We start from the raw sequence: 25575 nt of genomic DNA, 5'->3' as shown, positions 1-25575 counted from the left end.
TTAAAGCCTGCTTATTCATCATTGGGAAAAACTATGCCAAGATGCCATTGTTTTGAAATCTGAACATTCAGCTCTGGGTATATGGGATCATTAGGAAAGGAATTGAAAATAAACCGTCAATATCATGGTGCTTTTATACATATCTGTGGTGTGACCACAACTTGGAATACTGTGCAAAGTTATAATCTCTGCACCAGAAAAAGGATACTGTAGAGCTGGAGAAAGTGCAGAAAAGGACAACTAAAATGATCAAGGGGTTGGAGCAACATCCCTATGAGGAAAGGCTAAACGTTGGGAGCTTTTTTTTAGCTTAGAAAAAAGGCAAGTTAAGGAGGGGATAAGTTAGAGGTGTGTGCACAGTGTAGAGGAAGTGGTTTGGCAGAAGATTTCCCCCCTCCCATGAAGCTGATTGGTGGGAGATTCAGGACAGATCAAAGGAAGTACTTCGTCACACAATGGATAGGTAAACTATGAAATTCGCTTCCAGAAAATGTAGTGATGATCACCAACTTGGACAGCTTGAAAATGAGGTTAAACAAATTTGTGAAGGATAAGGCTAACAATGTCTACTATTCATGATGGCTATATATTACCTTCAGTATCAGGAAGCATTTCAATGACCATCTTAACAAGTTGGAGAATTCACAAATTCAGTCACTGCAGCAATAAAAGCCATCTTGTGGGAGCTTCGCAGCATCACTACCATGTCAAAATGGCCATATGACTCACACTGTGACCGACTGTACACTGTATTCAGGATAGAATACTGGACTTGATAAGCCTTTGGTTTGATCCTGCTTGACTCTTCTTGTGTCCTATTGCTGGGAAACATGTAGATTTACCCTTCCCTTCAGTGTCTTTATTTTCAATCACCTGGAACATTTCACACAACTTTTTTTTTAATGTGATGATTATTTTATGACGGTTATAAGTTGAGATTTTGATGTCATAGAATATGTGAGTCATCATGTCTCAGAAGCCTGCAAAAAATAAATTGAACTGGGATATAGTGAGTTAGAATTTCCACTTGTCTGACCATTCAAGAGTTCAGTTTGCCTTGCTAAAATTCCCAGAAAATGCCACTTAAGTATGACTTTAGCACAGTAAGTATTTCCTTTAAGAGTGGCCAAGTATATCACCCCTATGGCTCTGTTATTCCATACACTGAGTCACTGTATATTTGAATCTTCTTTATGTGATAGGTAGCACTATCATCTCTCAGTAGCATTTCCAAATAATCCAGAATAGATAGGGAGGATGTATGTAGCCCTCCCTCTTACATTATAGCAAATAATCTACACCTGATGCCTCTGCATGTGGAGATAGTGGGAATTGAGCACACGTACCCTGAATGCAGAGTTTAGGCCGTCCCGCTAGGACTAATTCACATGACCCTTTTGACATGGTGGTGATGCTGTGAAGCTACCATGTTTTGACTTTTATTGTTGCAACGACTGCATTTGTGAGTGCTCCGACAAGTTGAAATGGTTCAGACGTGTCAAAACATTTACAAAACTAGCTATTATAGCAAACAGGAAACTTAACTCACAGTGACTTTGCTATGTCTCCAACTCATCAAAAGAATAGTTTCCTCATGAGCTTTTAGATACAGTACTCTGGCCTGATCTTTGCTTAGAAACAAAGAAGTAGCTTTGTCCCTGGGCATAATCAGATGGGGGGGGGGAATCATGTTTCCCTACCGTCACTATGGCCTCCTGCTGCTGTCCCACAATAGCGATGATCTCTTTACATGGGGTGAGAAAGAGGAATCAGCAACAACCACATGGCCCATTCAGTGGGCTTTTTTATTGCTCTACTTTTCCTGCACACAGCAGGAGATCGCGGGAAGTTTCACTTTAAAAAAATAAGTTGGTTTTTCTGGTTCTGTTTTTGCAACGGAAAAACACGTGGAAGGAGTGGGAGATGCACAGGAGGCGGACAGCATCGTCTAAAGTACCTGTGAAAAGCTGTGAGTGGGCAGTAATAAGCGTGCGATAAAACTCTCATCTGATGATGCTCTCTGTCTCCTATTAGACACCAGATCTTTTTCACTTCCAAGACGCTGCTCTCCAGAAGGAGCTTCTCCCAGGACTTTGAGGTAACAGCATGTGTGTCTCTGGTGATCTGTCTGCCATGCTCTGTTTTGAAATTGGATGGGCTCCCTCTTTCTGTACATCCTGCTCAAAAGCAGAGATCATGTGTTGTCATACATGATGCTGAAATCCATTCCTGTGCCAATTGGTTGGTAATGGGAATGTAAAACATGGTAAAACCTTTATTGGTTCAAATGCTTATTCACACAATGGCCTTCTGTTCGCAAACCGGGGGTGTGAGGGTCTAGGTGGCAACTGTTATTCAAACATTTCCAATAGGACATGTAGGGTTCTTCAAGGTGAATGAACTCATCTCTCTCTCCTATCCTTCTGTTCTTTCTTTTAGTTCTGAGTCTTCTGAAGCAATGCAGTCCTGGCAGCAAGGTAAGGCTGTTTATGCTAAACTTGCTATTCAGTTGAGGGTGGGGATTCACGTGTCTTTCTTCAAAGTAGGACTCGCACGGAAATAAAATTTTCTAGCACTCAACATTGCAAAATTTTATTGCTGGGAAAATGTCCTTGCAAATTCTTTCACAGTGGACTACAGGTGGATGAGCCTGTCAAGTTTAATTCTGTTCAGTTTCTCATTTTTCATCAATGAAGATTGTTCTGTCCTGTTTCTGCATCAGTTTGCAAATTTGTTTTTGGAAGATATGCATGAAAATCCATGCATATCTTTGTGTGCATTTATTGAAATGTATTCATTTTTGTGTTTTCCAAAATTAAACTATTTTTGTATGCACTTTTCTATATATACACCTTTTTTGCAGTGTCTGAAAAAGTCCTTCATTTTGTCTGTCCTGGATTTCCCACCATTCAGCTTTATTAGATGACCCTGGATTCTAGTGTTGTGAGAGGGGGGGAACTTTTCTCTCTCTCCACTTCCCCCCCCCACATCATGAACTATATTATATACTTCTATCATGTCACATCCTATTTACCCATTTTCTAAACTAAATGTCCCAGATGTTGTAACCTTTCCCCATAGGGGACTTGCTTCAGCCGCTTGATCATTTTGGATATCCCTTTCTGAAACTTTCCCAACTCTGTAATATGCCCTTATTGTATGAACTCTACGGTCAATACTGAGCCTTTCTATATGAGGCTTTTATTGTGTGTTCCTGATTTCTCACTCACCATAGTTTGTGGGTATTTTATACAAAATCACCATACTCCAGGACTCCTCTTGGGCTTTACAACCATTTTGGCAGGGGGGTTTCCTAACAAGTAAATACTTGTATATCTGAATGGCAGCATTAAACCACTGTATATTTCTGCAACTCCACTATATCACATCACCACCTAGTGGTTGTGTAATGGAACATATAGAAAGACAGAAAGAAAAACCCTGGGAGGGGGAGTCTCACGTAAGGACCTGATCTTAATCCTACAAGCCGTGGTAAAGGTGCAGGTTAAAAGCCTCATGTAAAAAATCCTACAGACTGGCATGAACTTTATCTAACTGGACAGTAACTTTCCTCTTCCTCAGAGCAGCAGCAATGAGGAAAAGCTTTTACCAGCTGTAGCAGGTGCTACACTTAAGGTGGTCGTGGGGAGGAGTAGGCAGGTGAGGTTTTCCCAGCAAACATTGTCTCTTCTGAAGGAGAAGATCCATTTCATGGGGACAACATATTGCATAATTAGCACTAACTCAGCGTAACATTTGTAATGGCATTTCTCTCCATTGTTTGTTGGACAGCCTCTGGAAGTATCCACAAAATGACAACACATCTGTTTGTATTTCAGCTTCCACGAACGAAACGAGGGCACCTTCTGAGCCAAACCAACACCCAAGGGAGAATCACTGGGATTCTTTCCACTCACAGGAACTATCAGATGATGTCCCACCACCACTGCCAACAAGGAGAAGTGTGGTGTGTTCTTGGTCTAGATTTTTATTTCCTAACTAAGTTCGTTTTAGTGAAATTGTTAATTTCAGTGTCCTATTTATTTTAGTGTGACATTAGCTAAGCATCGCCATTTCTGGACCTAAGTCACCTTTCTGCCTACTGTAGAAAGTCCAGAAGATGGAGTCCTAAATATATATATATATATATATATATATATATATATATATATATTAGTAAACAGATTATGTTTCTGAGGAACAGAAGGTGGTCAGTACAGTACTTTCAGCATGGAAATTGAGATCTCCATAATGAATTCCTACCCACCACTGCAGCTGGGCATATCATGAATCAGAACTCATTGTGTGCTAGGACAATCAGATAGTTTCCCTGTTCCTCTCAATGGCTGCCATTAATGGTTCAGAGGTGGGGAAATTAATTTTGTGATGGATCTATCTCACATGGTGAGGTGTGTGTCATAATACAAGTGGGATTTTGTTCTTTAATCATTGATGTAAATTGCCTTTAAAGGTACCATTTAGCTCTGCTAGCTAAGGGCACATGACAAGAGCAGCCAAAAAAATCACATCTAAACATGCCTTCAGTTCTGAGCATTTCCTTTTTTGCCTGAAGGTTTGCTCTTGCCTGTGCATGTGTAAGTGACTGAGCACTTCCACATGAACTACGTTCTCCATGTCTGCAAGCTTGACATTGCTTACTGGTATTGATTTTCAGAGGAATCCCCCTCTGCGCCGGGTCAGAGCTCTTTATGATTGTCAGGCTGACCATGAAGATGAGCTAACTTTCAAGGCTGGTGAGATCATTGTAGTAGATGGACAGGAAGATTCCAGTTGGTGGGTAAGTGACCATCTGAACTCTCTCCCGGATGATTACTGGGGATTCCTTAGCTCTGCACTAAACATTATCCCATCCCACAGGACTTGCTCCCAGTTTGAAGGTGCTCCCAGCGACAAGCCCCTCAACCCTGCCCATCTACCTGGCCCTGTCTGCCCAGTTGCTGATCGGCCAGTTGGCTTACACTTTTCTTTGCGCACATAGATGCGCCCATTTTCTCAGTGCACTGCCTGTAAGAGCTTTACAATTGTAACAAAAAAGTGTTACCCTTAACCTAACAGAATACAATAGACAACAAAGAAGTTAAGGAAGAAGATTAAAAATAACAATTTTATAGATTCAATAACAATGTTTAAAAATAATATATACAAAGCATTCTATCACGTGCAAAAATACAATCAATCCATCAGACAGTTCAACAAAGAATGCTCAGTAAAGTTGTTTCCATTGGCCAGACGCGTTTTGACGCAAGGTCTTCCTCAATGGCCTGTGAGCTATGGAACAAATGCAAATATAAATTCAAACATTTGTAAAGGCCAAGGTAAAGGCAAACGCTTGTTACTGTAATTTTTTAGACAAGCAGAATGTTTTTAAAATAAAATTAAAATTAATTAGACCTACCAAAGCTGGTTGGAGCCAATAGCTGTTTTTGTTGTTGTTATTGGGACTGACTTTACAGGTTTCAAATAGTAAAGGAAATAAATGAAATCAAGTGTAACGTCCCACTGTGTAGTTCCTGCACAATATTAAGAAAATAAACAGTTTTTTAAGTTTATATTTCCTTGTAATCATTTTATCCCAAGGACAAAAGGGGAAAAATATCCCAGAATATTTACCAATCATTTGCAGGAAGCCCATACAAAGTGTCTCCAACAACCTCTGCTCAAACACGGTATTGCTGTATCTTAGCTGAGCACTTCACAGAACGAGGTCAGGCAGAGTATGACAAGAGCCCCCAGAATTTCCAGGCACGTGTCTTCTGAAGGTGGAAACTTGTTACAAGCAGCGCACTGGGAGGCAGGCGTTTCTATGCACACAAAGAAGAGTAAGCCAGCTGGTGGTTCGCAATCGGGTAGGTGGGCAGAGAGAGGGAGGGAGGGAGGAATATGCAGGGGTAGCAGTGAGGGGTCCCTGTTTTGGGTGGAGACCTGCCTTGGGCCGGGCCTGTTTGTAGGGCTTGTGATCATTGTGCACATTAAAAAAAAAATGTTGCCTGCTAATATGACCTCTCCTTCTGGTGTTTTGTTTTGTTTTGTTTTGTTTTGCAGTGTGGCAGGATTGAAGGGGAGCCTCACCGGAAAGGTGTCTTCCCAGCAACATTTGTTTACATACTGCATGAATAGAAAGAAGGTGGACGAATGAAAGAACATGCTTATCATTTACTCAAACTATACCCCTCTCTACTTTAAGAGGGCCTCCTGCAGAGAGCAAGCACAAGACTTTTGAAGTGTACCTTTCACACCAACAAATCATCAGTCAACAGGACGGGGTACTGGGCCAGGAATCAGACTCATTGGCGCTGAAATGCCATAGCAGGGCACAATCCACATCCCATTCATTGGTAAAATTTCCATTGATCTGAATAGAAGAGGATTGTACCAAAGTGTGTTAGCTGTTTGATAAACACCTTGAGTGCCATTTTTTTCTTGGTAGAAATGTGAGGTACAAATCAAATAAATACAAAAATGAACTGGCCTCTTTCATAACCATTTGCAGAGGCCTAGGAGCCGCTTCTGTGTGATGCGATCTCTCAATGCTTTCAGGGTGTGGAGTGATCCAGGTGGAGAAACCCTTTTGATTGGACCTGTCTGAGTGATTGCTTCATTCCCACATACTCCCAAGTGGCATGAGATTGCACCGTGTGGGTCCTTGTGAATGATCCAAGTATACATTCTGGGAAGCTCCACCTCTTCTGAGATGATATCACTCCTGCTCCCTTTCACTGCAAAGGAAATTGAAGTGTCCCATTGGAGAGTGTCCTCAACAGTAGATGTATGGAGCTCCTTTTGTAACTTAGAATCATAAGACGAGAAGGCGACAAATTTCAACTTGCTCTAGGTATGCTTCACCCAAATATTAACCAATATAATCCATACTATTACATGCCAGAGGAAGACAAGGAATGAAACAAGGTATACCGTAAGAAGGCACCTGTTGAGCCTATAGGTCAAGATGGCAGAAACAAGTGAGTCAAGATGCAAAGCACAGGGAAACATTTCACCCTTCTTCCTTTCCCTCTTTCCTCTATTAACAAACAGTCAGATTTAGGGACATATTCTTTCTGAAATCCAACATAGCAAACAATCAGTCCCACGGAGTCCCCACTTCCACATCCTCTTCATGCAACAACCTAGTTCTAGCTATGCAATGTCTTGTTTGACCAATGGAGCTCCACCCTGCAAGAATTTGGATGTGGGGAAAGCGTCTACCTGACACTTGTGGCAGGTGGAGGGGGCCATAATTGAAATATCAAAAGGAAAAAGATCACAGAATATTTCAGGCTTTGCAAATGTGCCCAACTCTGCCATGAAACTAGTAAAATGATTGTTTGTTAAGCTAAACTAGAATGACACATATTTAATAATTAGAAGCCTTCCAAATCACCAAACTAGACTTATGACTCAACTACCACTTCTGATATATTTGTAGAATTAAACAGTATACCTTCCAGACCTCTTTCCAATCTAAACAGGAGTTTCTTTTATATCCGTTTGGTTTCATACCAATGATTTCAGTAATGAGAACTGAATTGCTCTGAATTTTTCTTTGTTGAATATATGATCAGAATTAAACACATTGTTCCAAATAAAGTCTTAACGGTGCTTTATAGAATGGTGTTTATATTTACCTAGGGGCTGTCTACATGGCACTGCTTTCACTGCTGATCCCCCCCACAAACCTGCAGTGTTACAATTGCGAAGCAACAACTATAGCGATATATGGGCAGGATTGCATGTGGAATATCCTGCCCCCAAACTTCGCAGGATCAGTTACATGGCCGTAATGTGCAGCATAGGGACTAAGAATGGGGCTCCCAAAGTATGTTTTTCTTCTGCTGCTCAACTCCATAGCAGTGAAAGGATGCCTCCAGGCCCCTGTCCAGCTTCGAATCAACAGGCGCCCACCGTCTCTCAGCTGTGCTCCTTCATAACTGTGAAGCTTTGAATCAACAGGCTTCACCCTCCTCGCTTGCATACTCATAAAGTGAAATGGAGGAGTTACTTCTGAGTAGACATGCATTGCGAATGACTGAACAGTAGCAGTACTAATACTATTCAATCTGTGGCTGTTCTTTTCCTCTCCTTACTCCCTGTAGGTGGGCTGTCTGAAGATGGTGTGTGGGGGAAGGAAATGAAGATGTTAACAAAGAATGGATCCTTCCCACTACTACTAATAATAGCAGAAGCTGCCTCGTCTTGGCCTTGAATGACTGAGAGCAGCATTAGCTGCTGCTGCAGTAGCAGCAGCAGCAACAATTCCATTAGTCACATCAGTCATTCGCATCACATAAAAAAATTATATGGAAAACCTTCAGAAATGGCCTACCAAAATATATCCACACAACATCCAGAAAGCAGTCATACTTAAAACATGTTCAATAGTCAGGAAATTTCTGAATTAGTAAAAGATAGCATGACTTGGCAAAGCCCATCATGTCCGTCTAGAAAAACTGTCACGAGTGAGAAAAGAGAGATGATAATAAATAAATAAAATAAATAGTTTAGAACAAGCGAGGGCCATTCTTGCATTTCTATTCCTCCCCTAGTTGTGACTGCAGAGAAGAGACAAAGGGGAGGGGGAGAGGTGTCTACAAAGCACGGATCTTTTGATCCTTCGCACATCCTGAGGCTCTGTTGACTCATCTCTACTTCAGAGAAAGCATGATTATCCAGCACTTAATATTTAAAGCAAGAGGCAGCGATTGAGTCCATCTTACCAGCAGAGCAGTTTTTAATGAAAAAGCAATGGCAAAGGAATTCTCCAAACCTTTCTGCTCCTGTACTTGCAATTGAAAGCAATGACTTACTTCCAGGTAGACATGGTTAGTCCTCTGTTCTCCCCATACTCCTGCCCCACATGACTTTCCTTTCCACCAATCAGTGCCCAAAGTAAGCCCACCGCCCTAAGTTGCATTCACCCCACCAATGACACATGCATAGAGAACCATGGTGATGGTTGAATAAAGTTAATATATGTGGCCAAAAGGCACTGTGAAAAAACACGGCTTCAGGACAGATAGCACGATGTGGCTGCAAATTGGCAGCTGCATCATCTAAACAAAGGTGCACAACTTCACTGCCACAATGGAGTAAATACCCCTGGTAGACATGTCCCACCTGACATACCCAAGAACTGCTGTTGATATTTTTGCATCTGCACTTAGGGATCTATTATTAAACCTCCCTTTCACTTGTTTTGTCTTCCACTCCACCCTGCCCCTTCTCCTTGTCTCCAGTTCATTGGTTGTAACATTGTCTCCAGTTCATTGGTTGTGAACCGCCCAGAGAGCTTCGGCTATTGGGCGGTATAAAAATGTAATAAATAAATAAATAAATAAATAAATAACATTGTGATGGGCGTAGGCTCCTTCCATCCCAAGCGCTGCCATTGTTTAGTGATTTACCAACATGGTGCTGGAGGAGAACCACCCTGCCTTCCCCTTTCAACAGCAAGCTCTCCCTTCAAAACACATGCCCCCAACAAAGGAAATAGCAAGAGGATGGCACTACATGGGGCTGAAGGGTGCTTTAATTCCGTTTGGGGAAAATAATCCAGACTTTCCCCGCTCCAGGAAAACACAAAAAAGGGAGGGGAAGAGGCGGGGTGTCTGCAGGACAGGCACAACGACATCGGAGTGCTGTGCTGCAAAACACGCTGGTGTGATGGAGTCCTAGGTCTATCTCTAGTGCCTTGTGTCCAAGGGCTGCTAACTGTTGATGGGCAACTCCAAGGCCCCTGCCTTCCCTTCTTATGGTTTATCTTTAAATGACTTGTACTTGTCAGTCCTCCAAAGTAGAGGTTGTCTTCAAACAGAGGACTGTTCTCTGCCAGCCCTTCAAATAGAGGGTTGTCCTTTGTAAAGTGGAGCATATGGCCACCCTTAATTCCACTCATGGGAAGTCTAGATCCAACCCATATTAAATCAATCAGCTAAAAATAATACCTTAAGATAACAGCAGTTTAAATACAGAAGCATGGTGGAATTCAGCATTGCCTCGGCAAACTGATAGTGTACCCTAAGATACATCTAACACTCCTCCACAGTAGTGTATTTCAAAGGAATATGACTAGTAGTAGGAAAGCTGCCTGTCAGGGATAGAGGTCCACCATTACTGATTTTCTACTGAGGAAATCCTGAAGTTTTCAAGGAACCCCAGTATCGCCCAGAATACAGTGTAAAAACTAAAGAGACAAACTGTGTGCCCACACTACAGCCAGACCACTGAGGACTTTCACCCAATCACATGAAAACCTGTAAAGATGACTTTAAAAACAGGAGAGAAGTTATTCTCAAGTGCCTGAAAAAACTAGTTTGAAACAGAGGAAGTATCAGTAAGATTTTTTTAAATATATGCAGAGGAAGAAGAGTAGCTACTAATGAAGAAAATACCTTTCCAAAATAGGCTGGGGCTTATTAAAGCATTTTCAGGCAGTTGAGAATATCTTCTCTCCTGGTTTTTTACATAATTCGTGCCTTTCCCACTTCTTGGTATATATTTTTTTCAACTACCATCTTAATCACATACCATCTGGTTGATGTGTCACATCGGCAAGCAGATACAGGAAGCTTCTGCTAAATGTGCTGCAGGGAGCATTTTCCTTTCTAGCACTTAAACGAGGCAGTTTGTGTCTAAAGTTTGTGTCCTGTATTTCATGCGGTCGGTATTGCTTTGTCAACTTCCCCTTGCAGGGTTCCTGTTCAAAATTAGCCACTTGCAGCCTACATGCACACAAGATTATAATTCTTCTTTATGATACTGAATGAAACAAAGAAAGGGCCTAACATTCACATAGGAAGAAAATTTCAGTTTGTCTGCATGTTTTCTCAATCCAAACAATTTGATCTCCAACACCTGAATAAAGGTAAGCATCTGGCAGCACTAACAAACCATCTTTCGGATCCTCTAGTTAGGGGACCATGTTTAATATAATGCCTGTCATCAGGCATAGTATGTCTTGTTTGTCTGAGACTGGGCTTTTCCTCATGAATTTTCTGATTTAATTCTGCTCTGTTGTGGCTTCTCGGGCTGCTGTAAATGTCACATTACGTCCCTGAGCAATGCTGTTTACACAGGGTGTTTTTGTGTGTGAGAAGTTCCCCTGAGATGCTCATTTGTTTTTTGAATACACTTGAATGTTGCTAATGCAGAATATAGAACGGAAGACAGGCTTTTAAAACCAAATGTTCATTCTGGCCAAGAACAGGTCTTATGGTTGCATTATGGAGCAATTTAAACAAAAGAAAGAAAATGTACATTTTAATGTGGTGCTTGGCTAAAGAGAACCAGCACTTTCACTTCACACACTACTCCTTCGCGATATGCTTTCATAATTACAGGACTGAGGACTTTTATACAGGGGCTGTCTTAGGTATAGAGCAGTAACCAGTTTGTATGGTGATTGTTGTTTGCAAAAAAGTAATGGTAGTAATTTGTCTTTGACTTAATATCAGACTCCAGGAACCAAAGACAATTAAATCAGCTTTATTGCAATGTAGCTGCAGACATTTGAGCAGCGTCTCCCCACAGGTTCTCCCCACAGGTTCATGCAATATGCTGGCCACACTGAAAAGTCCATGAGATGCCCTTAAACACTAACTAATGAGCTTGCTGAGGTACATCGGCAGGTTTTACTTCAGTCATGTTAACGAAGAAGGAAAAAGAGTAACTTTGGTCTAAGCTGAAAATGACTTTGCATTTAGTGCGTCTGGTTTTTTAAAATACAGTTCGCATCGGCAGGTGGTTCTTTTAAAAAATAATAAATACCAGCTGCAAGGAGGGGGAATTTAACCCTTTCCTCCAGTGTTACAGTTCTGAGATAAATTCCTCCTCTGATGGTATCTGCAGTGGCACCATCAGAGCCAGGCCTTGGGACAGAAGTCGTGACCCTCACAGCAGGGATGGCCACGAACACAGCAATCTCTTTTTCCAAATGAGTCGCTTGGGGGGGGGGGGAGAAACACCACTGTGTTTTAAGCAACTTCCCGCTCTGCAGTCACGAATGAGCAAGAGCTCACCCGAGCCCTGGGGACGGTGCTTCTCCCCATGAGGAGGAACAGAGCAGCAGCAGCAGCAGCAGCTGGCTTTTGCTATGTGTGGCCGGCTGCAACCCTATTTCCTTTGGAGCACCTATTGGGCAAGGCATTCCTGGTGAGCCTGCACAGTGTCAGTTTGCCAGCCCCGCTGCAGACCGATGTCTGGAGCATCGGTAGAACTGGGGGTTAGCGTGGAGCCCCTTTCCCCATAATGGAGATGGTGAGCTCCCTTTCCCCCATCAGGGGAAGGGGGAAAGGAGAGGGGGGAAGGAGGAGTGGCGTGGGTGGGGATCCGTGGCAGGAGGAGGAGGAGGGTATGTGGCCAGCAGAGGCTTAGATCTTGCTAGACAGCAGAAAAGGAGGAGCAGAAGGGGCAGCTGTGATTCCCCGCTGCCAAAACGTGTGTGAATGTTTGCTTAGAGAGTGCGAATGAAAGAGAAGCCCTGCCTGCCATGGACCTACACCCCCACTCTACCCACCCAACTATCCCACTTGCAGTCACCTTTCTCTCTGCCCAGGGGAGGCAAAGTGAGCCACCCACCAGTCAATGCATGTGCCTCATCCCCCACCTTTTCTTTCCCTCTGGGTATTTGTTTCTATGTTGTCTGGCACTTTCTTTTCCTCTTAGACAGCTGCAACCCCAGCCTGTGGGTGTATACGTAGAATAAGCGCCCGGCCCCCAAGAAATAAACACTAGCTAAGTTCAATTGAACCCTCTTGGTAAATATGCAAAAGATTGTGAAGTAATGAGAGCCTCTATGCATGTGCAGAGTGCCTTTCCTGCATACTTACATCTCAGTCCCACACACGTAATTCCATGATCACCACTAATGAACCAGGGAAGCTTATGTACATGGTTATGGATGCTTATATATATATTCCTTTTTGCACTAAAGCAGAGCATACTCCCAGGTAAGTATCTGTAGCTTCAGGGCAGCAGACACAAATCCCTTTTAATCCTTCTTTGATAATGGTGCTGTGATGAGTTAAAGGAAATGTCAAACTCTGCATATAGTAATTCTTTCTTTTTTATTAATCAAAGTTGCCAAAAAAAAAAAAAATGTTACGCCCTCCTCCCTCTAACATATCAAGAATGTAGCATTGTAAAATATGAAATGTGGGTGGGGAAAGGAAATGGGTGCATTCCTGCCTTTGTATGTTTTGTTTCTCTCCTGTCTCTTAGTTCCCCTATCTGTTTAGCCTGTGAAGGCTGAGGTTTGTTAGTTTTAAGCTTTATGCACTCACTAACTTTAGAACACATTTTGAACCCAGTGCGGCCTATTTCTGAGTAAAAATGCATGAGCATATTTACTCAGAAATATGCAAATATGCATAAATGTGTTTTATCTGTGGTGGTGCTGGGGTTCATTGTGTGGTTTGCATTTGAAGTAATACACAGGACTATCTAAAGAGCACATAAGACCATTTACATTCAGAGCCTAAAATTATCTGACTGCACCACTATTGCTTTGGGAGGCAGCCTTCTTTTCTCATGATAAATGTTTACACGGTTTGGAGCATGTTGAAGACATGATTCTAGCTACCCCTCCTGAAATACTATGTAAGCCATGGAAGTAGTTCCTGATAGGAGAACATTTTACTTAGCTAAGGCTTTGTAGTGAAATTCTCAGGGTATGTTGTACCAGCACACCCACCCACACACCCACACCCTGCTTTTTTTTGAATTTAGTCCCCACCCCCCATCCCATTTTCTTCCAGTTTGTCTTGTCTCTCTGCTGCTCTGATCTTCCTGGGTTTCTTGTCTATACATGCTATACATACTTCCTTGCCTTGGGACTGTTCTTTCCTTGAGACAGGACATGTTTGTGTGTGAGACTCACACACCCATATCTTTCCTGGAGTGTGAAAAGGTGGCAATCCCAGTCCCTATAGGATTAGGACAGTGCAACTTAGTTGCATTAAACTCAGATACGAATCACACACAGAAATAACAAGCATAGAAATCTGGCATCAACCACCTTATTTCCTGATATTCGTTTTGAAAAATATTTTATCACTGGACTTTTTAACCTACTGATTGGTGTCTGATAAATAATAGTTCCATCTTGCCACGGGCATTTCCTTCTGACATCACACCATCTGTGTGTTTCAGCTTTCTGGAGACATGATACCTTAATGGAAGTTCAAACCCACAGAACGTTGATGGGCTGACTTCATGGACAATGAATGGGACCCGGCTTCCTTCTGCTTTGGGGGTTTCTGATCTGCAAAATGTGCATATTTTTGGAGCAATGTCAACCCAAGAAGCAATCCAGTCATCATATGTGAACAGAAGACTTTTAGAGCCAAAGGTTCCATGTGAGCAATAAAGGTATACTGGACCACGATTGCTTTGCCTCCTGGAAAAGTTCCTAAGTATGAGATCTAAACCAAACTGACGGTTTGGTGAATGATGCTTAGCAAGAAAAAGCTGTGTAGCATTCTGGCCCTGTGCCTTCTCTTTTCCCTGTGGAAGATGTACAAGTCTCGGTATATGGGCTCTGGACAAGAGTTACTGGCAGATTCTGTCTTGGAGGGAAAAACTTGCAACTATAGAAAATGTGACCATCTTTTGGATGGGGACTGGTTTTGTGATCGCTTTGATCCCTCAATAAACCACTTGCTGACCCTTGAAAACCCGGAGCTCCCCCCAGAGGTTCTGCAGTGGTGGCTGGTAAGTATTGCATCACATTTGTGACAACATGTGGCCCTCCAGATGTTTTGGCCTACAACTCCTATCAGCCCTAGCCGACACAGCCAATAGGGAAAGATCATGGGAATTGTAGGCCAAAACATCTAAAGCAGGGGTCCCCAATGCAGTGTCCATTGCCACCTCCAATGGCACTCATGAAAGGATCCCCAATGTGACGCCTGCAGGCATCTGCGAAGTTTTACTTTATTTTTTTTTATTCCTGTTTTTTTTTAACATACCTACATGGATTTGTATGCAATGAATACATGTGAAATGCATACACCTTTCTAGCAACTATACATAGGCTTCAACAACAGTGGACAAAATATGCAAATAAGTATCCATTTGAAGGTGGCATTTTTGTGCCACCGTTCAAATACTGAAAGTGTTGTAAGGCCCTCAATCCATTACATTATAGGAGGTGAGTGTTCATTCTTCTAGTGTTGTAATGAGCTATCAAAAGGGCACAGAGAATCATTTTATGCTATTTAATTTGCATGAGGCAGGTAAATAATTTAAAAGAGGATATACATGAGTGAATATTAAAGACTGTTCCAGTACAAAATTTATCTGTGTAATAACCTCAGACATACAGGGCAAAAGAAGCAACTACTGGACATTGCCAAAACATATGTTTAAAAGGAGTATTAGCTGTATTGCACCATCAGGAATTAGCCAAATTAGACAATCCCTTATTAAAGAGATGTGGTGTTGTCCAACAGACACAAAACAAACATCTTTGTTGAATAAGACACTCATGCATAGATGCTACATGTAGATGTCAAAACAGCGATCCACTGATTAGGCATTTTCTGGTGGTGCCCATAGCAGTTTCTCAAATTTCCAAATGTGACCACAGCTCCAAAAAGTTGGGGGACCCCTGATCTAAAGGGCTACAAGGTGCCCACCCTGATCTATGGATCAGTGAGGGAAGAGTTGTGGCAGCAGTACCAGGAAAGTTTCACTTTAGGCCCCTCTAGCTTGTCTGTCCGTCGTTATTTACACATTGTCTTTCAACTCAAATAGGGCCTCCCAGGTAACTTACAATTCAAACTTAAAACAGTTTACAAATAATTAAAACACCAACAACACCAGAACTAAGAGCAGGAGATATTCTTTAAAACACAGTGTGGAGCTAATACATTCAAAATATTAAAAAGTCATATATAGCAAAAAAAAAAAGAAAAGAAAAAAGCATGAACAGCCCAATTAAAAAGGGTCCAGCCTAATTTCATTGGGGAGCAAATTTCACAGGTGGGGTGCTGCCACAGAGAATGGCCTATGTCCCCATTTCCCACCAAACTAACCCCTTCTGGTGGTGTGACATGCACAAGGGCGCCTGAGGAAGATCTTAAAACTATAAGCAGGGTCTTTCAGATATCCTACCCCCAAGCCATTTAGGGAAGCACCAGCAGCTTGAATTGTGCTGAGAAACAGATTGGAAGTCAGTGCAGGTAATACAAGTCCAGAGTCAAGAAAGCACATGCCAAAAATCAAGATGGCCACTGCATTTCGTACTAGTTGCAGTTTCTGAACACTCTACAAAAGCAGCCCCACAATTAGAGCATGTTGCACTAATTTAAAAGGGAGGTGATTAAGGGATGGGATACTGCGGCTGGATTTTTCTTCTCCAGGAAGGGGTACAACTGGCGCATTAGTTGAGACTGTGCAAAGGCACTCCAGGCAACATCAGCTACTGATCCTCCAGGAACCAGGTCCAGATGTTGCGAACCTGATCCTTTCGAGGAAGTGTCACCCCATCAAGAAGAAGCTGTACTTCCAATCCTAGATTAGCTTGACCAAAAGTACCGCTATCTTGTTTGGATTGAGCCTCAGTTTGTTAAACCACATTCAATCCATTATTGTGGATTGAGTAATGAACTGCTTAGGGATTTTATTATATTTAGTGGTATATAAATATCACAAATAAATAAAATACTGAGCTTCCGTACATGAGCAATTTATAGCACACTCATTATTGGCCACTCATGGAGGTTTGCAGGTCATTTACTTGATGCTGTCAACCTCCACAACATCCCTTGCACCTTCCCTCCTAATCTCGCTTTACAAAATTACAGATATAATGGAGTATTTAAAATAATTGCGGGATTAATTCCACCACTAGATGGCACTCCTTCATTGAACTTTATGGAACGTTGCCCAGAGAAGTTTCCCGTTACAAATCACATGGTCGCAATTGCTCACTGTTTAAAGAAGCCCATTGTGAACGTGGAAAGACTAAAAAGAAGAAAAAAAATCTTGATAAGGATGTAGTTTTTTCCCTTAATGTAGAGAGACCCACTGTTGTCCAGGCAGTGGTTTTGTCTTGGAAAGATACTATTGGAAAGCAGATTCCATTGCCCCCTAATGTCCTTTGTTTTGTTCTAGAGGTTGCAAAGATCAGAGAGTGGAAATCAAGTCCAGGAGATAATAGCACACCTGTTTGACATCCTTCCATCTGCTAGACTCCAGGAGATGGCCCAGTGCGGAACATGTGCTGTGGTGGGGAATTCAGGGAGGCTGAAAGGCTCTAAATATGGGGAAAAGATTGACTCTCATCATTTTGTGCTAAGGTAAGTGAAACAAAACATATATCATAGGGGCAGGCAAACGGGGGGCTCTCTGATCTCTTTTCAACTTTTTGCTCTGGCCCTCCCCACCACTGGCATGTGGCCCCCCAACAAATTACCCCTAAGGGAATGTGGTCCTTGACAGGAAAAAGTTGTCCCCTGGCAAAATACACCCTGCATTAGGCTTCGAACAGATCTTTGGTTACTGCTGAAACATGTTTTTGTGTGACAAGAACTTCTCTTAGCTGTTATATTATGATAGCTATTGTGTGAAGAAACAACTGGTTGATGTTTGTAACAGAGAGTGAGAGAAATGTGAGTTGGTTGAAAGCGCCTTGGGAAGCAGGACAACTCTCAGGGGACACGCTCTGATGCAGGGTAGCAGATTTGCTGTCTTGCGGTGGCGTCTTCTTCCAATTACCTTATATTCTGATACTGATTCAAGTCTTGTGCTCATGCTGCTGGTGATAAAACCACACAAGAGAAAGGTTTGCAGATTACCCCCCCCAAACCCCCCCCCACAAAACTTAAGGAGAAAAAAAAGCCTCCCCCAACAGCTCCATAATTAGCTAATAGTACAGAGACAACTGACAACCAGGTGGGAGGAGAGAACTCTGATTTAGATTCAAGGCCAGCCATGTTGGATTCAAACCCCAATTCTCCCCCTATGCTTGGCCTGGATATCTTACACAGACCATCTGATTTAGGGTGACCATATGAAAAGGAGGACAGGGCTCCTGTATCTTTAACAGTTGCACAGAAAAGGGAATTTCAGCAGGTGCTCTTTGTATATATGGAGAATCTGGTGAAATTCCCTCTTCATCACCACAGTTAAAGCTGCAGGAGTTATACTAGAGTGACCAGATTTAAAAGAGGGCAGGGCACCTGCACCTTTAACTGAGGTGATGAAGAGGGAATTTCACCAGGTTCTCCATATATACAAATGACACCTGCTGTAATTTCCTTTTCAATACGACTGTTAAAGATACAGGAGCCCTGTCCTCCTTTTCATATGGTCACTCTAATCTGATTGCCTCCCTTGTGCCCTCTTAGGATGAACACAGCACAGATTGCAGGCTTTGAGGAAGATGTCGGTAGAAGAACCACCCACCATTTCATGTACCCAGAGAGTGCTGTGAATCTCCGTCCTGGCGTCCATCTTGTGCTGGTTCCCTTCAAACCCAGAGATCTCCAGTGGTTAGCCAGTGCCTTTTCCACAGGAAACATCCAGCAGTGAGTACTTTGCCTAAGAAACTAAAGTATAAAAAGCTAGGCAGAAATACAGCGGTAACATGATTTAGTTATCATGTATAGGTCTCCATTTTCATTCTGTAATGGATTCAACAGCTGGATGCTTATTACATTCCCTACTACTTCAGGATCCTATTTCCTTAAAAAGTAATGGTGACTAGATGTCCCATAAGAGGAATCTGACTTGTTTCTGGGTGACTTTGAATTCAGTCTTTCATCTAGAGTACTGAATGTTCTCTGTGGGCAGTGCTGCAAATACATTCCCTCAATCACCTAGCCTTAAATGTGATCAAGATATCTGGAAATATGCCTGTAATAGCAGGGGTTGAACAGCAGGTCAGCCTTAGCATCAAGGAACACTTTGACTGCTTCCTTTCCAGGAGTGGGTTTCATGCAGCATACCCACAGTAGGATAAAGAGCGAATAGAGGGAAAAGACACCATTTGACTTTAGTGCAGGAACTAATTATAAAATGCTGAATGCTAAAATTGTCCATTCCTTTCACAGCACATACAAAAGAGTCAAACAGTTCATTGAAGCTGACAAAAGCAAGGTAAGGTGTGAATGCAGGCAACAGTACATCACTCCATTGCTTCAAACAGCGGCTATGCAACTCTTTTGTTGATCATTTATTTCTTGAATTTTAGTTAAAGGGGCAGCTTGCTTAGGCTGAGAAAAAGTTATGGAATAGCAGAAGTTTTTTTTTTTTAATGTTTCAAAAAAAATGGAACAGCTTTGTACATGTTAACATTCCAAAAGAACAAACAAAAAACAGTATAATTATGTATTTTTCCTTTTAAAACAATTCCTCAGGCTTTTCTCATCACATCATCTTTTGATGCCTCTGATGAAGTGGACTACAGTCCGCAAAAGCTGATGCCATAATAAATGTGTCAGTTTTTAAGGTGCCACAAGCCTCTCCATTGTTTTTGCTGCACCAGGCTAGCATGGCTACACTTTTGGAGAAAGAACATGTTAGCATCATTTGTGCAAGGGCCAATGAGAGTCCTAGCCCCATGGACTTGGCCATCATAGCCATGTCCCCTTGTTCAGTCCTCCCCCAGGATGCTACTCACTAGACTAACACCCCTTCATAAGATTATACTCATTGAGAGAGGAGTTACTCGCTCAGTTCACACAACATTTTTCTCTACTCAGTGGGAAAACTCTACTCAGTGGTGGAGTTTGTAGGGGGTACTCACCACACAACATGTTCCAACTCCTCCGTTGTGTGGGTGTGGCCTCCTGTGGAGTGGAATAAAAGTCAACGCAGCATTTGATTGACAGTTCCTCCACCCTCTCTCCTCCCTCAGTCCTCCCAATGGTATCCCATCAGTCATTGCTTCAAAAAACAACAACAATCCTAGCAGCTGTCCTAAAGCAACACTCCCTACTTTCTCCACTCTTGCCAGAGAACTCCATAGCCACTGGGAAACTCTACTCAACATTAAAGTCCACGGAGCCTCCAAACAACATGGAACAAATTGGTGGGAGTTGAATTGCAACAACACCTGGAAGGCCACCTATTACCCATCCTTGCCTTAGGCCTTAATAGAGGCATATCAAACTTTGGCTGCTAGCTAGGGTTGATGGGAGTTGTAGTAGAACAACATCTGGCAGAACACATATTGTCCAAGGGGTGCATCTGAGCTTTAGGGTTACACCATTTCTCTCTTATTAGCTGTGCTCCTGGCAGGTAGAACAATTGGAGGCCCTCAAATTGTTCTACTTGCCACAAACGTAGCTAATGAGAGAGAGAGACAGATGGTGGTAACACCCAAATTGAAGGAGGTTTTATGACAGCATCTAAGAATCTTTCACTTTTTTCTTCTCCTGAGGTCCTAGTGCTAAGCCCTGCCTTCCTGAAATATATCTGGGATAAATGGACCGAGCATCATGGAAGGTATCCATCCACTGGATTCATTGCACTGATTTTTGCCATCCATATGTGTTCACAGGTATGTATGGTGTTAGCCAGATCCCCATAGAGGCTGTTCTACTGAACTGAATGGCATTTGGAAGCAAGTTCTTGTTTTGGCCCCTCCCTTGAGCGGTTTCCAAAACAGTTCTTATCACAAATGATTTGGTGACAGATTGTAAACTGGAAACATGGAAAGCACACAGGGAGAGTCCCTCAGAAAACAAGGTACCTTCCCTCCTCTTTGAAATTAGATAGCGTATTGTGCAGATTACATAAGGCCACTACTGAAGTTATACAGAATCCATTGTCTTGATGCAAAATAAGCAAGAAAAAATCAATCCACAAATATTCACAAAATAACCTTCCCCTGCCCAAAGCTTGATTTTCCATTTGACATAAACCAGATTTGCTTTAACATTTCTAAAGAAAATTTGAGTCTCACTCCCTTTCAGTTGTGGCACATTGGTTGCAGAATGCCTTCCCCAGAGAGCCTCACCTGGCACTTATATTGTGTTTTGGGGGGCACCATTCTCCCAGGCATTTCAGTCCTTCATTTTTTGTTGTTTCTAAATCCATTATCGTATTTTTAGGTCTTTGCACTGCTGCTGGTTTTTACTTTGGTTTTGTTATTGATTTACACCTTTAAAACGTTTAGATTGTTTTATCATGTTGTTGTATTTTATGGTTTTAACTGTTATGAACTGACCACAGAGCTTCAGCTGTTGGGCTCTAATAAATAAATACACCACCAAAATGCCATACAGCCCCAAACTGATTTGACACTGGAGGAAGGATACCTATTAACAGATCATTCAGTAAACACTGGCTTGTATGCGCTGGATGTATTTCATGTTTTAAGATGCTTGCAGAAATCAATCTCACCTCTGTTGATCTTTCCATAATCCTGTTTGACAGGTCTCTGCATTTGGCTTTGGTGCGGACAGCAATGGAAACTGGCACCACTACTGGGAAGAGAACCGTTTTGCTGGAGCATTCCGCAAGACTGGGGTGCATGATGACATTTTTGAACTAGGACTCATTGAAAGACTTGCAATGGAAGGCAAAGTGTCATTTTACAAATAGCTTGCCCCAGTGCCTCACAGACTTCATACTATCTGCCTGCACTTTATTCTTTTAGTTGCAGGTAGCGGGGATCACTTGTATACAAATCACGTTGGATTAGATTAGATTACAACAGAGAGAGCACTCTGGAAACTATATTGCAATCCATACGAGGATTCAATTTTCAAGTTGTCAGCGGGTGAGAACTACAGCTCTATTTTTTAAAAAGGAGTACATGGTGTATATGGGCTCATGAAGCAAGTTTCCTTATATGTCAGAAATCCTGCCTGATCTATAGAAGAAAATATGTCCTTAATAAAGTTGTTCAATACAAATTCTGACTTCAGGTGGTTTCTTCATTTGCTACTGATACTTTGTGGCCAATACATAACAGAGATTACATATTAACCTTGTATTTCAGAGGGGCAAGGCTGTAATTGTATGCCCACTAATTTAGGATATTTGTGATTTACACCTGAGAAACCATGTACTGGTGTGTATTGCTGGGCTGTTGTTTTGTATTACAGAAAAACAGAGTGCACAATTTTATAACTTTAACCAAGGAAGAATGTGACTAATTAATCTTGTACTTAACAAGTTATAGTTAACATGGTTACACTACAATGATATGAAAGAACAAGGCAAGCTAGGTACAAAACAAACGATTTGTTTAATAAAAAGAGATGACAACTGTTGCAGGAAACATACTTAAAAAGAATGCTTGTATTTCCATAAAGGAACATCTATCAGACCAGGTCTGGCATAAGGACAGTCCAAGGGGCCATCTAGTCCAGCATTCTGTTCACAGAGACCATTCGGAAGACACTTTAAACCATGGCTTTAACCATAGTGGTTGAGCCAGAAAGCCAGGCTGTGTTCAGAAGACACCTTAAACCATGGCTTTTAACCACGGTGAATAAGGCTTTTTGCTTTATTCACCATGGTTAAAGCTGTGGTTTAAGTTGTCTTCTGAAGACAGCCTGGCTTTCTGGCTTAACCACTATGGTTAAAGCCATGGTTTAAGGAGTCTTCTGAATGGGGCCACAGAATGCCAACCAGCTGCCCATGGGAAACCCACAAACAGGACATTAGTGCAACAGCAACTTCCTGCTCATGTTCCCCATACTGCCTCCAATACTGGAGGCAATATATAGCCATCAGGACTAGTAGTCATTGATAGCCTTATCCTCCATGAAGTTGTCCAATCTCCTTTTAAAGCCATCCAAACATCTTGTGATAGTGAAGTCCATAGTTTAAATATGCATTTTTAAAAATCTATCTTGAATTTCCCACCAATCAGCTTCATGGGTTAGCTCTGGGTTCTAGTTGTAAGAGAAAGGTTGAAAAATGTTCCCCACTTCCTCCATACCAGCACGCAAAAACTGGGCTTGACCACTGAGCTAGGGCCTTACATTTTTATTGGACCCAAGCCGTTTTGGCTTAGGTCATTAAGTCAGCAGGCCAGGTCATTTCCTATTCCTTGACAAAAATTACTATGATATACCCTTTCCCCTCTTTTCTTGACTTCTTTTCATTATTCACTATCATCTCAATACCTATAGAGCATAACACCTATTGTGAGATATATGCAACTTGTGTAATAAATTCTTACTCTGCCATTTGGAATTGCCATAGGGAAATTGATAGCAAAGCCCAAATAAAAGTCACTGATCCATCTATTTTCCAGTTTCGAGGGCAACTCAAAGCTGACACCAAGTGAACCGCCCAGAGAGCTCCGGCTATTGGGTGGTATAGAAATGTAATACATAAATAAATAAATAAATAAATAAATAAAATAGTGAGCCTCTGAACAATACCTAGTGGGCCATGATTAACCCCTTCCAGGCAAGAGTAATTAACTGAACCCTCAGTTCCATTATCCTTAATGCATCCTTTCCAACAGACTCCCATACAGGAAGAGACGAATAGGGAGGACAGATTAAAGATAAGACAAAGTTCAGCTGCCCAGTAGCACTGCAGCCAGCTAAGTAACTATGAATACAACAGTTCATATTGTAATTTATTACTTCCTTGGTAAGAGTTTTAACTTGAAATATGCCACTGTGCCTTTGAAGTTGAACAATAAAAGTTCTCTCGACAGCTGATGTTGTGATCTTTCTTTTTTTTTTAAGTATAATTTAAGGAGTAATTGCTTGTTTTATCTATGGGAACAGACTTCTAAAAAGCTGGTACAAATTTAGTGTACCTGAAAGTGGTTGCTAGGGTATGCATGTTAGAGCAGCAATTTCCGAACAGTGTCTAGAAGGCAAAGAAATTAAATTTCATAAACTAACAAGCAGCCCTAAATTAGGGTGAAATTTCAAACATCTTAAGAACATAAAAAGTCATGCTAGATCAGAGTAAGAGTCCACCTAGTTCAGCATTCTGTTCACCCACTGGCCAACCAGCTGCCCATGGAAAACCCACATGTACATTGATGGTGCTATATAAATAAATAATAATAATAATAAGTAGAGCATGAGTGCAACAGCACCCTCCCACCCATGTTTCCCTGCAACTGGTGCACATAGGCATACTCCCTCTGATACTGGAGGTAAGACTCCTTTTTAAAACCCTGGATAACTGCTGCTAGTCAGCACAGACAACAACTTAGAAGGACTAATTGTCAGACTCAATATAATGCCATTTCCTAAATTCTTAGCTAAAACTTCTTTCTTGTTGGCATGATCACTTAAAACCCACTCACATGAAAAGCTTCCTCCTCTATCCATCTGAAAATGGAATCCAGATTTTAAAACGAAAATTAATGAGGACACTTAATAGGATCAATCGTGTTGGGCAGAAAAAACATTAGTATCTACTTGTCTGAGGCACGTATGTGTTATACCTTAGTCTCTGTGCTTTCCCACACATGGGTCGTTTGGAGGGCCAAAAGCCAGTATATAAACAATTTAAGAAATAAAAGAAATTTCACAAAGAATTGGGCCATATATTTCCTACACCAATGTCCTCAATACTAGTACAGTACCATAGTAAGGTTTAGGGGTTGGGAATCATCTGATAGCAGCATTTACACATTACTACCATGACATGAAAGCAGCGAATGGGGCAGTATGTACATTAGTTCTAAATCTTATAGCTAACAGTGTATGTTAATTCAACAGATGATGAACCTGTTTGTAGCCATAACTGTTATATTGGCCTTACCTCACTCAGGTTTAATGCAGGGCATCCAGCTACTAGAACAACTTCCCTCTAACAGAGTAGTTGCAGAAGACCTGGCGTGGGGATTAAAGTATAAATTGACATATTGTTATGGAATGGGTCAAATACAGGGTATCTTTTTCAGATATTAGGACCAATTTAGACCACAGAAAACATTAGACAGGAAGCATTGAATATTATAGACATCTGAGTTATGCAATGTGAGTTATTTTAAGTTTAAATTCTGTAAACATACTTGTAAATCCTGATCACTGTCAATGCCTCTTTATATGATATTGTATGTATAATTTTGTATTTCATTATAATATCTAAAAAAATTTACAGGGCATGGTGGTATTACTATTTTATCCTGTAATGCTTGTAATAACAGGTGATCCTGCAATCACCTATGTAACTATCCTTAATATAAACACAAAATTATTGAAAATACTATCAGACATTCCAGTCAGTATTAATGTTGTTAAAAGGAGAAGATTCTACATCGCCTTAATAATCCAGCCAACTTTCCATTTGTTTCTTTTTGGCAGAACACTTCTGCCTTGCTTCTTTTCTACATTCAGCATATGCTAGGTGGAATAAGTGTCTATATAAATGTCTATAGCAGCCTTTCCTAACCTGGTCTCCTTCAGATGTTTTGAACTTCAACTCCCATCAATAGCAGCCAGCATGGCCAATACCAAGGACTGCTGAAAGTTGCAGTCCAAAACATTTGGAGGACACCAGCTTGGGGAAGGCTGCTCTATCAGGCAGACCCACTCACCCCTTTTTGGGTGTACTTCTCAAGAGTATTTTCAGCCCCATACAAATTATTTCAACACAGGATTTCTGATCCATCTCCTCAAC

General features: G+C 41.6%; 2 protein-coding genes across 4 annotated transcripts in view; both read left to right on the top strand.

The window, feature by feature from the left end:
- The window catches only part of LOC134411023 (arf-GAP with SH3 domain, ANK repeat and PH domain-containing protein 2-like), a 50570-nt gene extending 42988 nt beyond the window's left edge, over positions 1-7582 (top strand). Inside the window, exons 24-28 of the mRNA XM_063144600.1 lie at positions 2035-2098; positions 2440-2477; positions 3840-3967; positions 4676-4798; positions 6064-7582. Of these exons, the coding sequence (XP_063000670.1) occupies positions 2035-2098; positions 2440-2477; positions 3840-3967; positions 4676-4798; positions 6064-6138 (428 nt within the window). The 3' untranslated portion in view covers positions 6139-7582. The remainder of the gene's footprint in view (positions 1-2034; positions 2099-2439; positions 2478-3839; positions 3968-4675; positions 4799-6063) is intronic.
- Positions 7583-10604: 3022 nt separating this feature from the next.
- LOC134411001 (CMP-N-acetylneuraminate-beta-galactosamide-alpha-2,3-sialyltransferase 2-like) lies at positions 10605-21881 on the top strand. Of its 3 annotated transcripts, none has more exons than XM_063144566.1 (7): positions 10605-10879; positions 14164-14724; positions 17131-17315; positions 18366-18545; positions 19071-19116; positions 20402-20521; positions 21400-21881. In XM_063144566.1, exons 2-7 carry the CDS (start codon positions 14461-14463, stop codon positions 21565-21567), a joined length of 963 nt encoding a protein of 320 aa, XP_063000636.1. In that variant the 5' UTR covers positions 10605-10879; positions 14164-14460; the 3' UTR covers positions 21568-21881. The 3 variants fall into 3 exon arrangements, with proteins under 3 accessions (XP_063000636.1, XP_063000627.1, XP_063000645.1); XM_063144557.1 differs by lacking the exon at positions 10605-10879 and adding an exon at positions 12070-12270; XM_063144575.1 differs by lacking the exon at positions 10605-10879 and adding an exon at positions 13535-13682.
- Positions 21882-25575: the final 3694 nt, after the last annotated feature.

The sequence above is a fragment of the Elgaria multicarinata genome, chromosome 1 (assembly GCF_023053635.1).
Source record: "Elgaria multicarinata webbii isolate HBS135686 ecotype San Diego chromosome 1, rElgMul1.1.pri, whole genome shotgun sequence".
Classification (NCBI taxonomy): Eukaryota; Metazoa; Chordata; class Lepidosauria; order Squamata; family Anguidae; genus Elgaria; species Elgaria multicarinata.
Note: the sequence above shows the minus strand (reverse complement) of the source record. Positions and strands in the feature narration are given on the sequence as shown.

Excerpts from the sequence above, each read along its gene's own strand:
- LOC134411001 (XM_063144566.1), top strand. The coding sequence starts at position 14,461 with ATGATGCTTAGCAAGAAAAAGCTGTGTAGCATTCTGGCCCTGTGCCTT. Across the intron at positions 14,725-17,130 it reads AGGTTCTGCAGTGGTGGCTG|AGGTTGCAAAGATCAGAGAG; the intron begins GTAAGTATTGCA and ends GTTTTGTTCTAG. Across the intron at positions 20,522-21,399 it reads CCATCCATATGTGTTCACAG|GTCTCTGCATTTGGCTTTGG; the intron begins GTATGTATGGTG and ends CCTGTTTGACAG.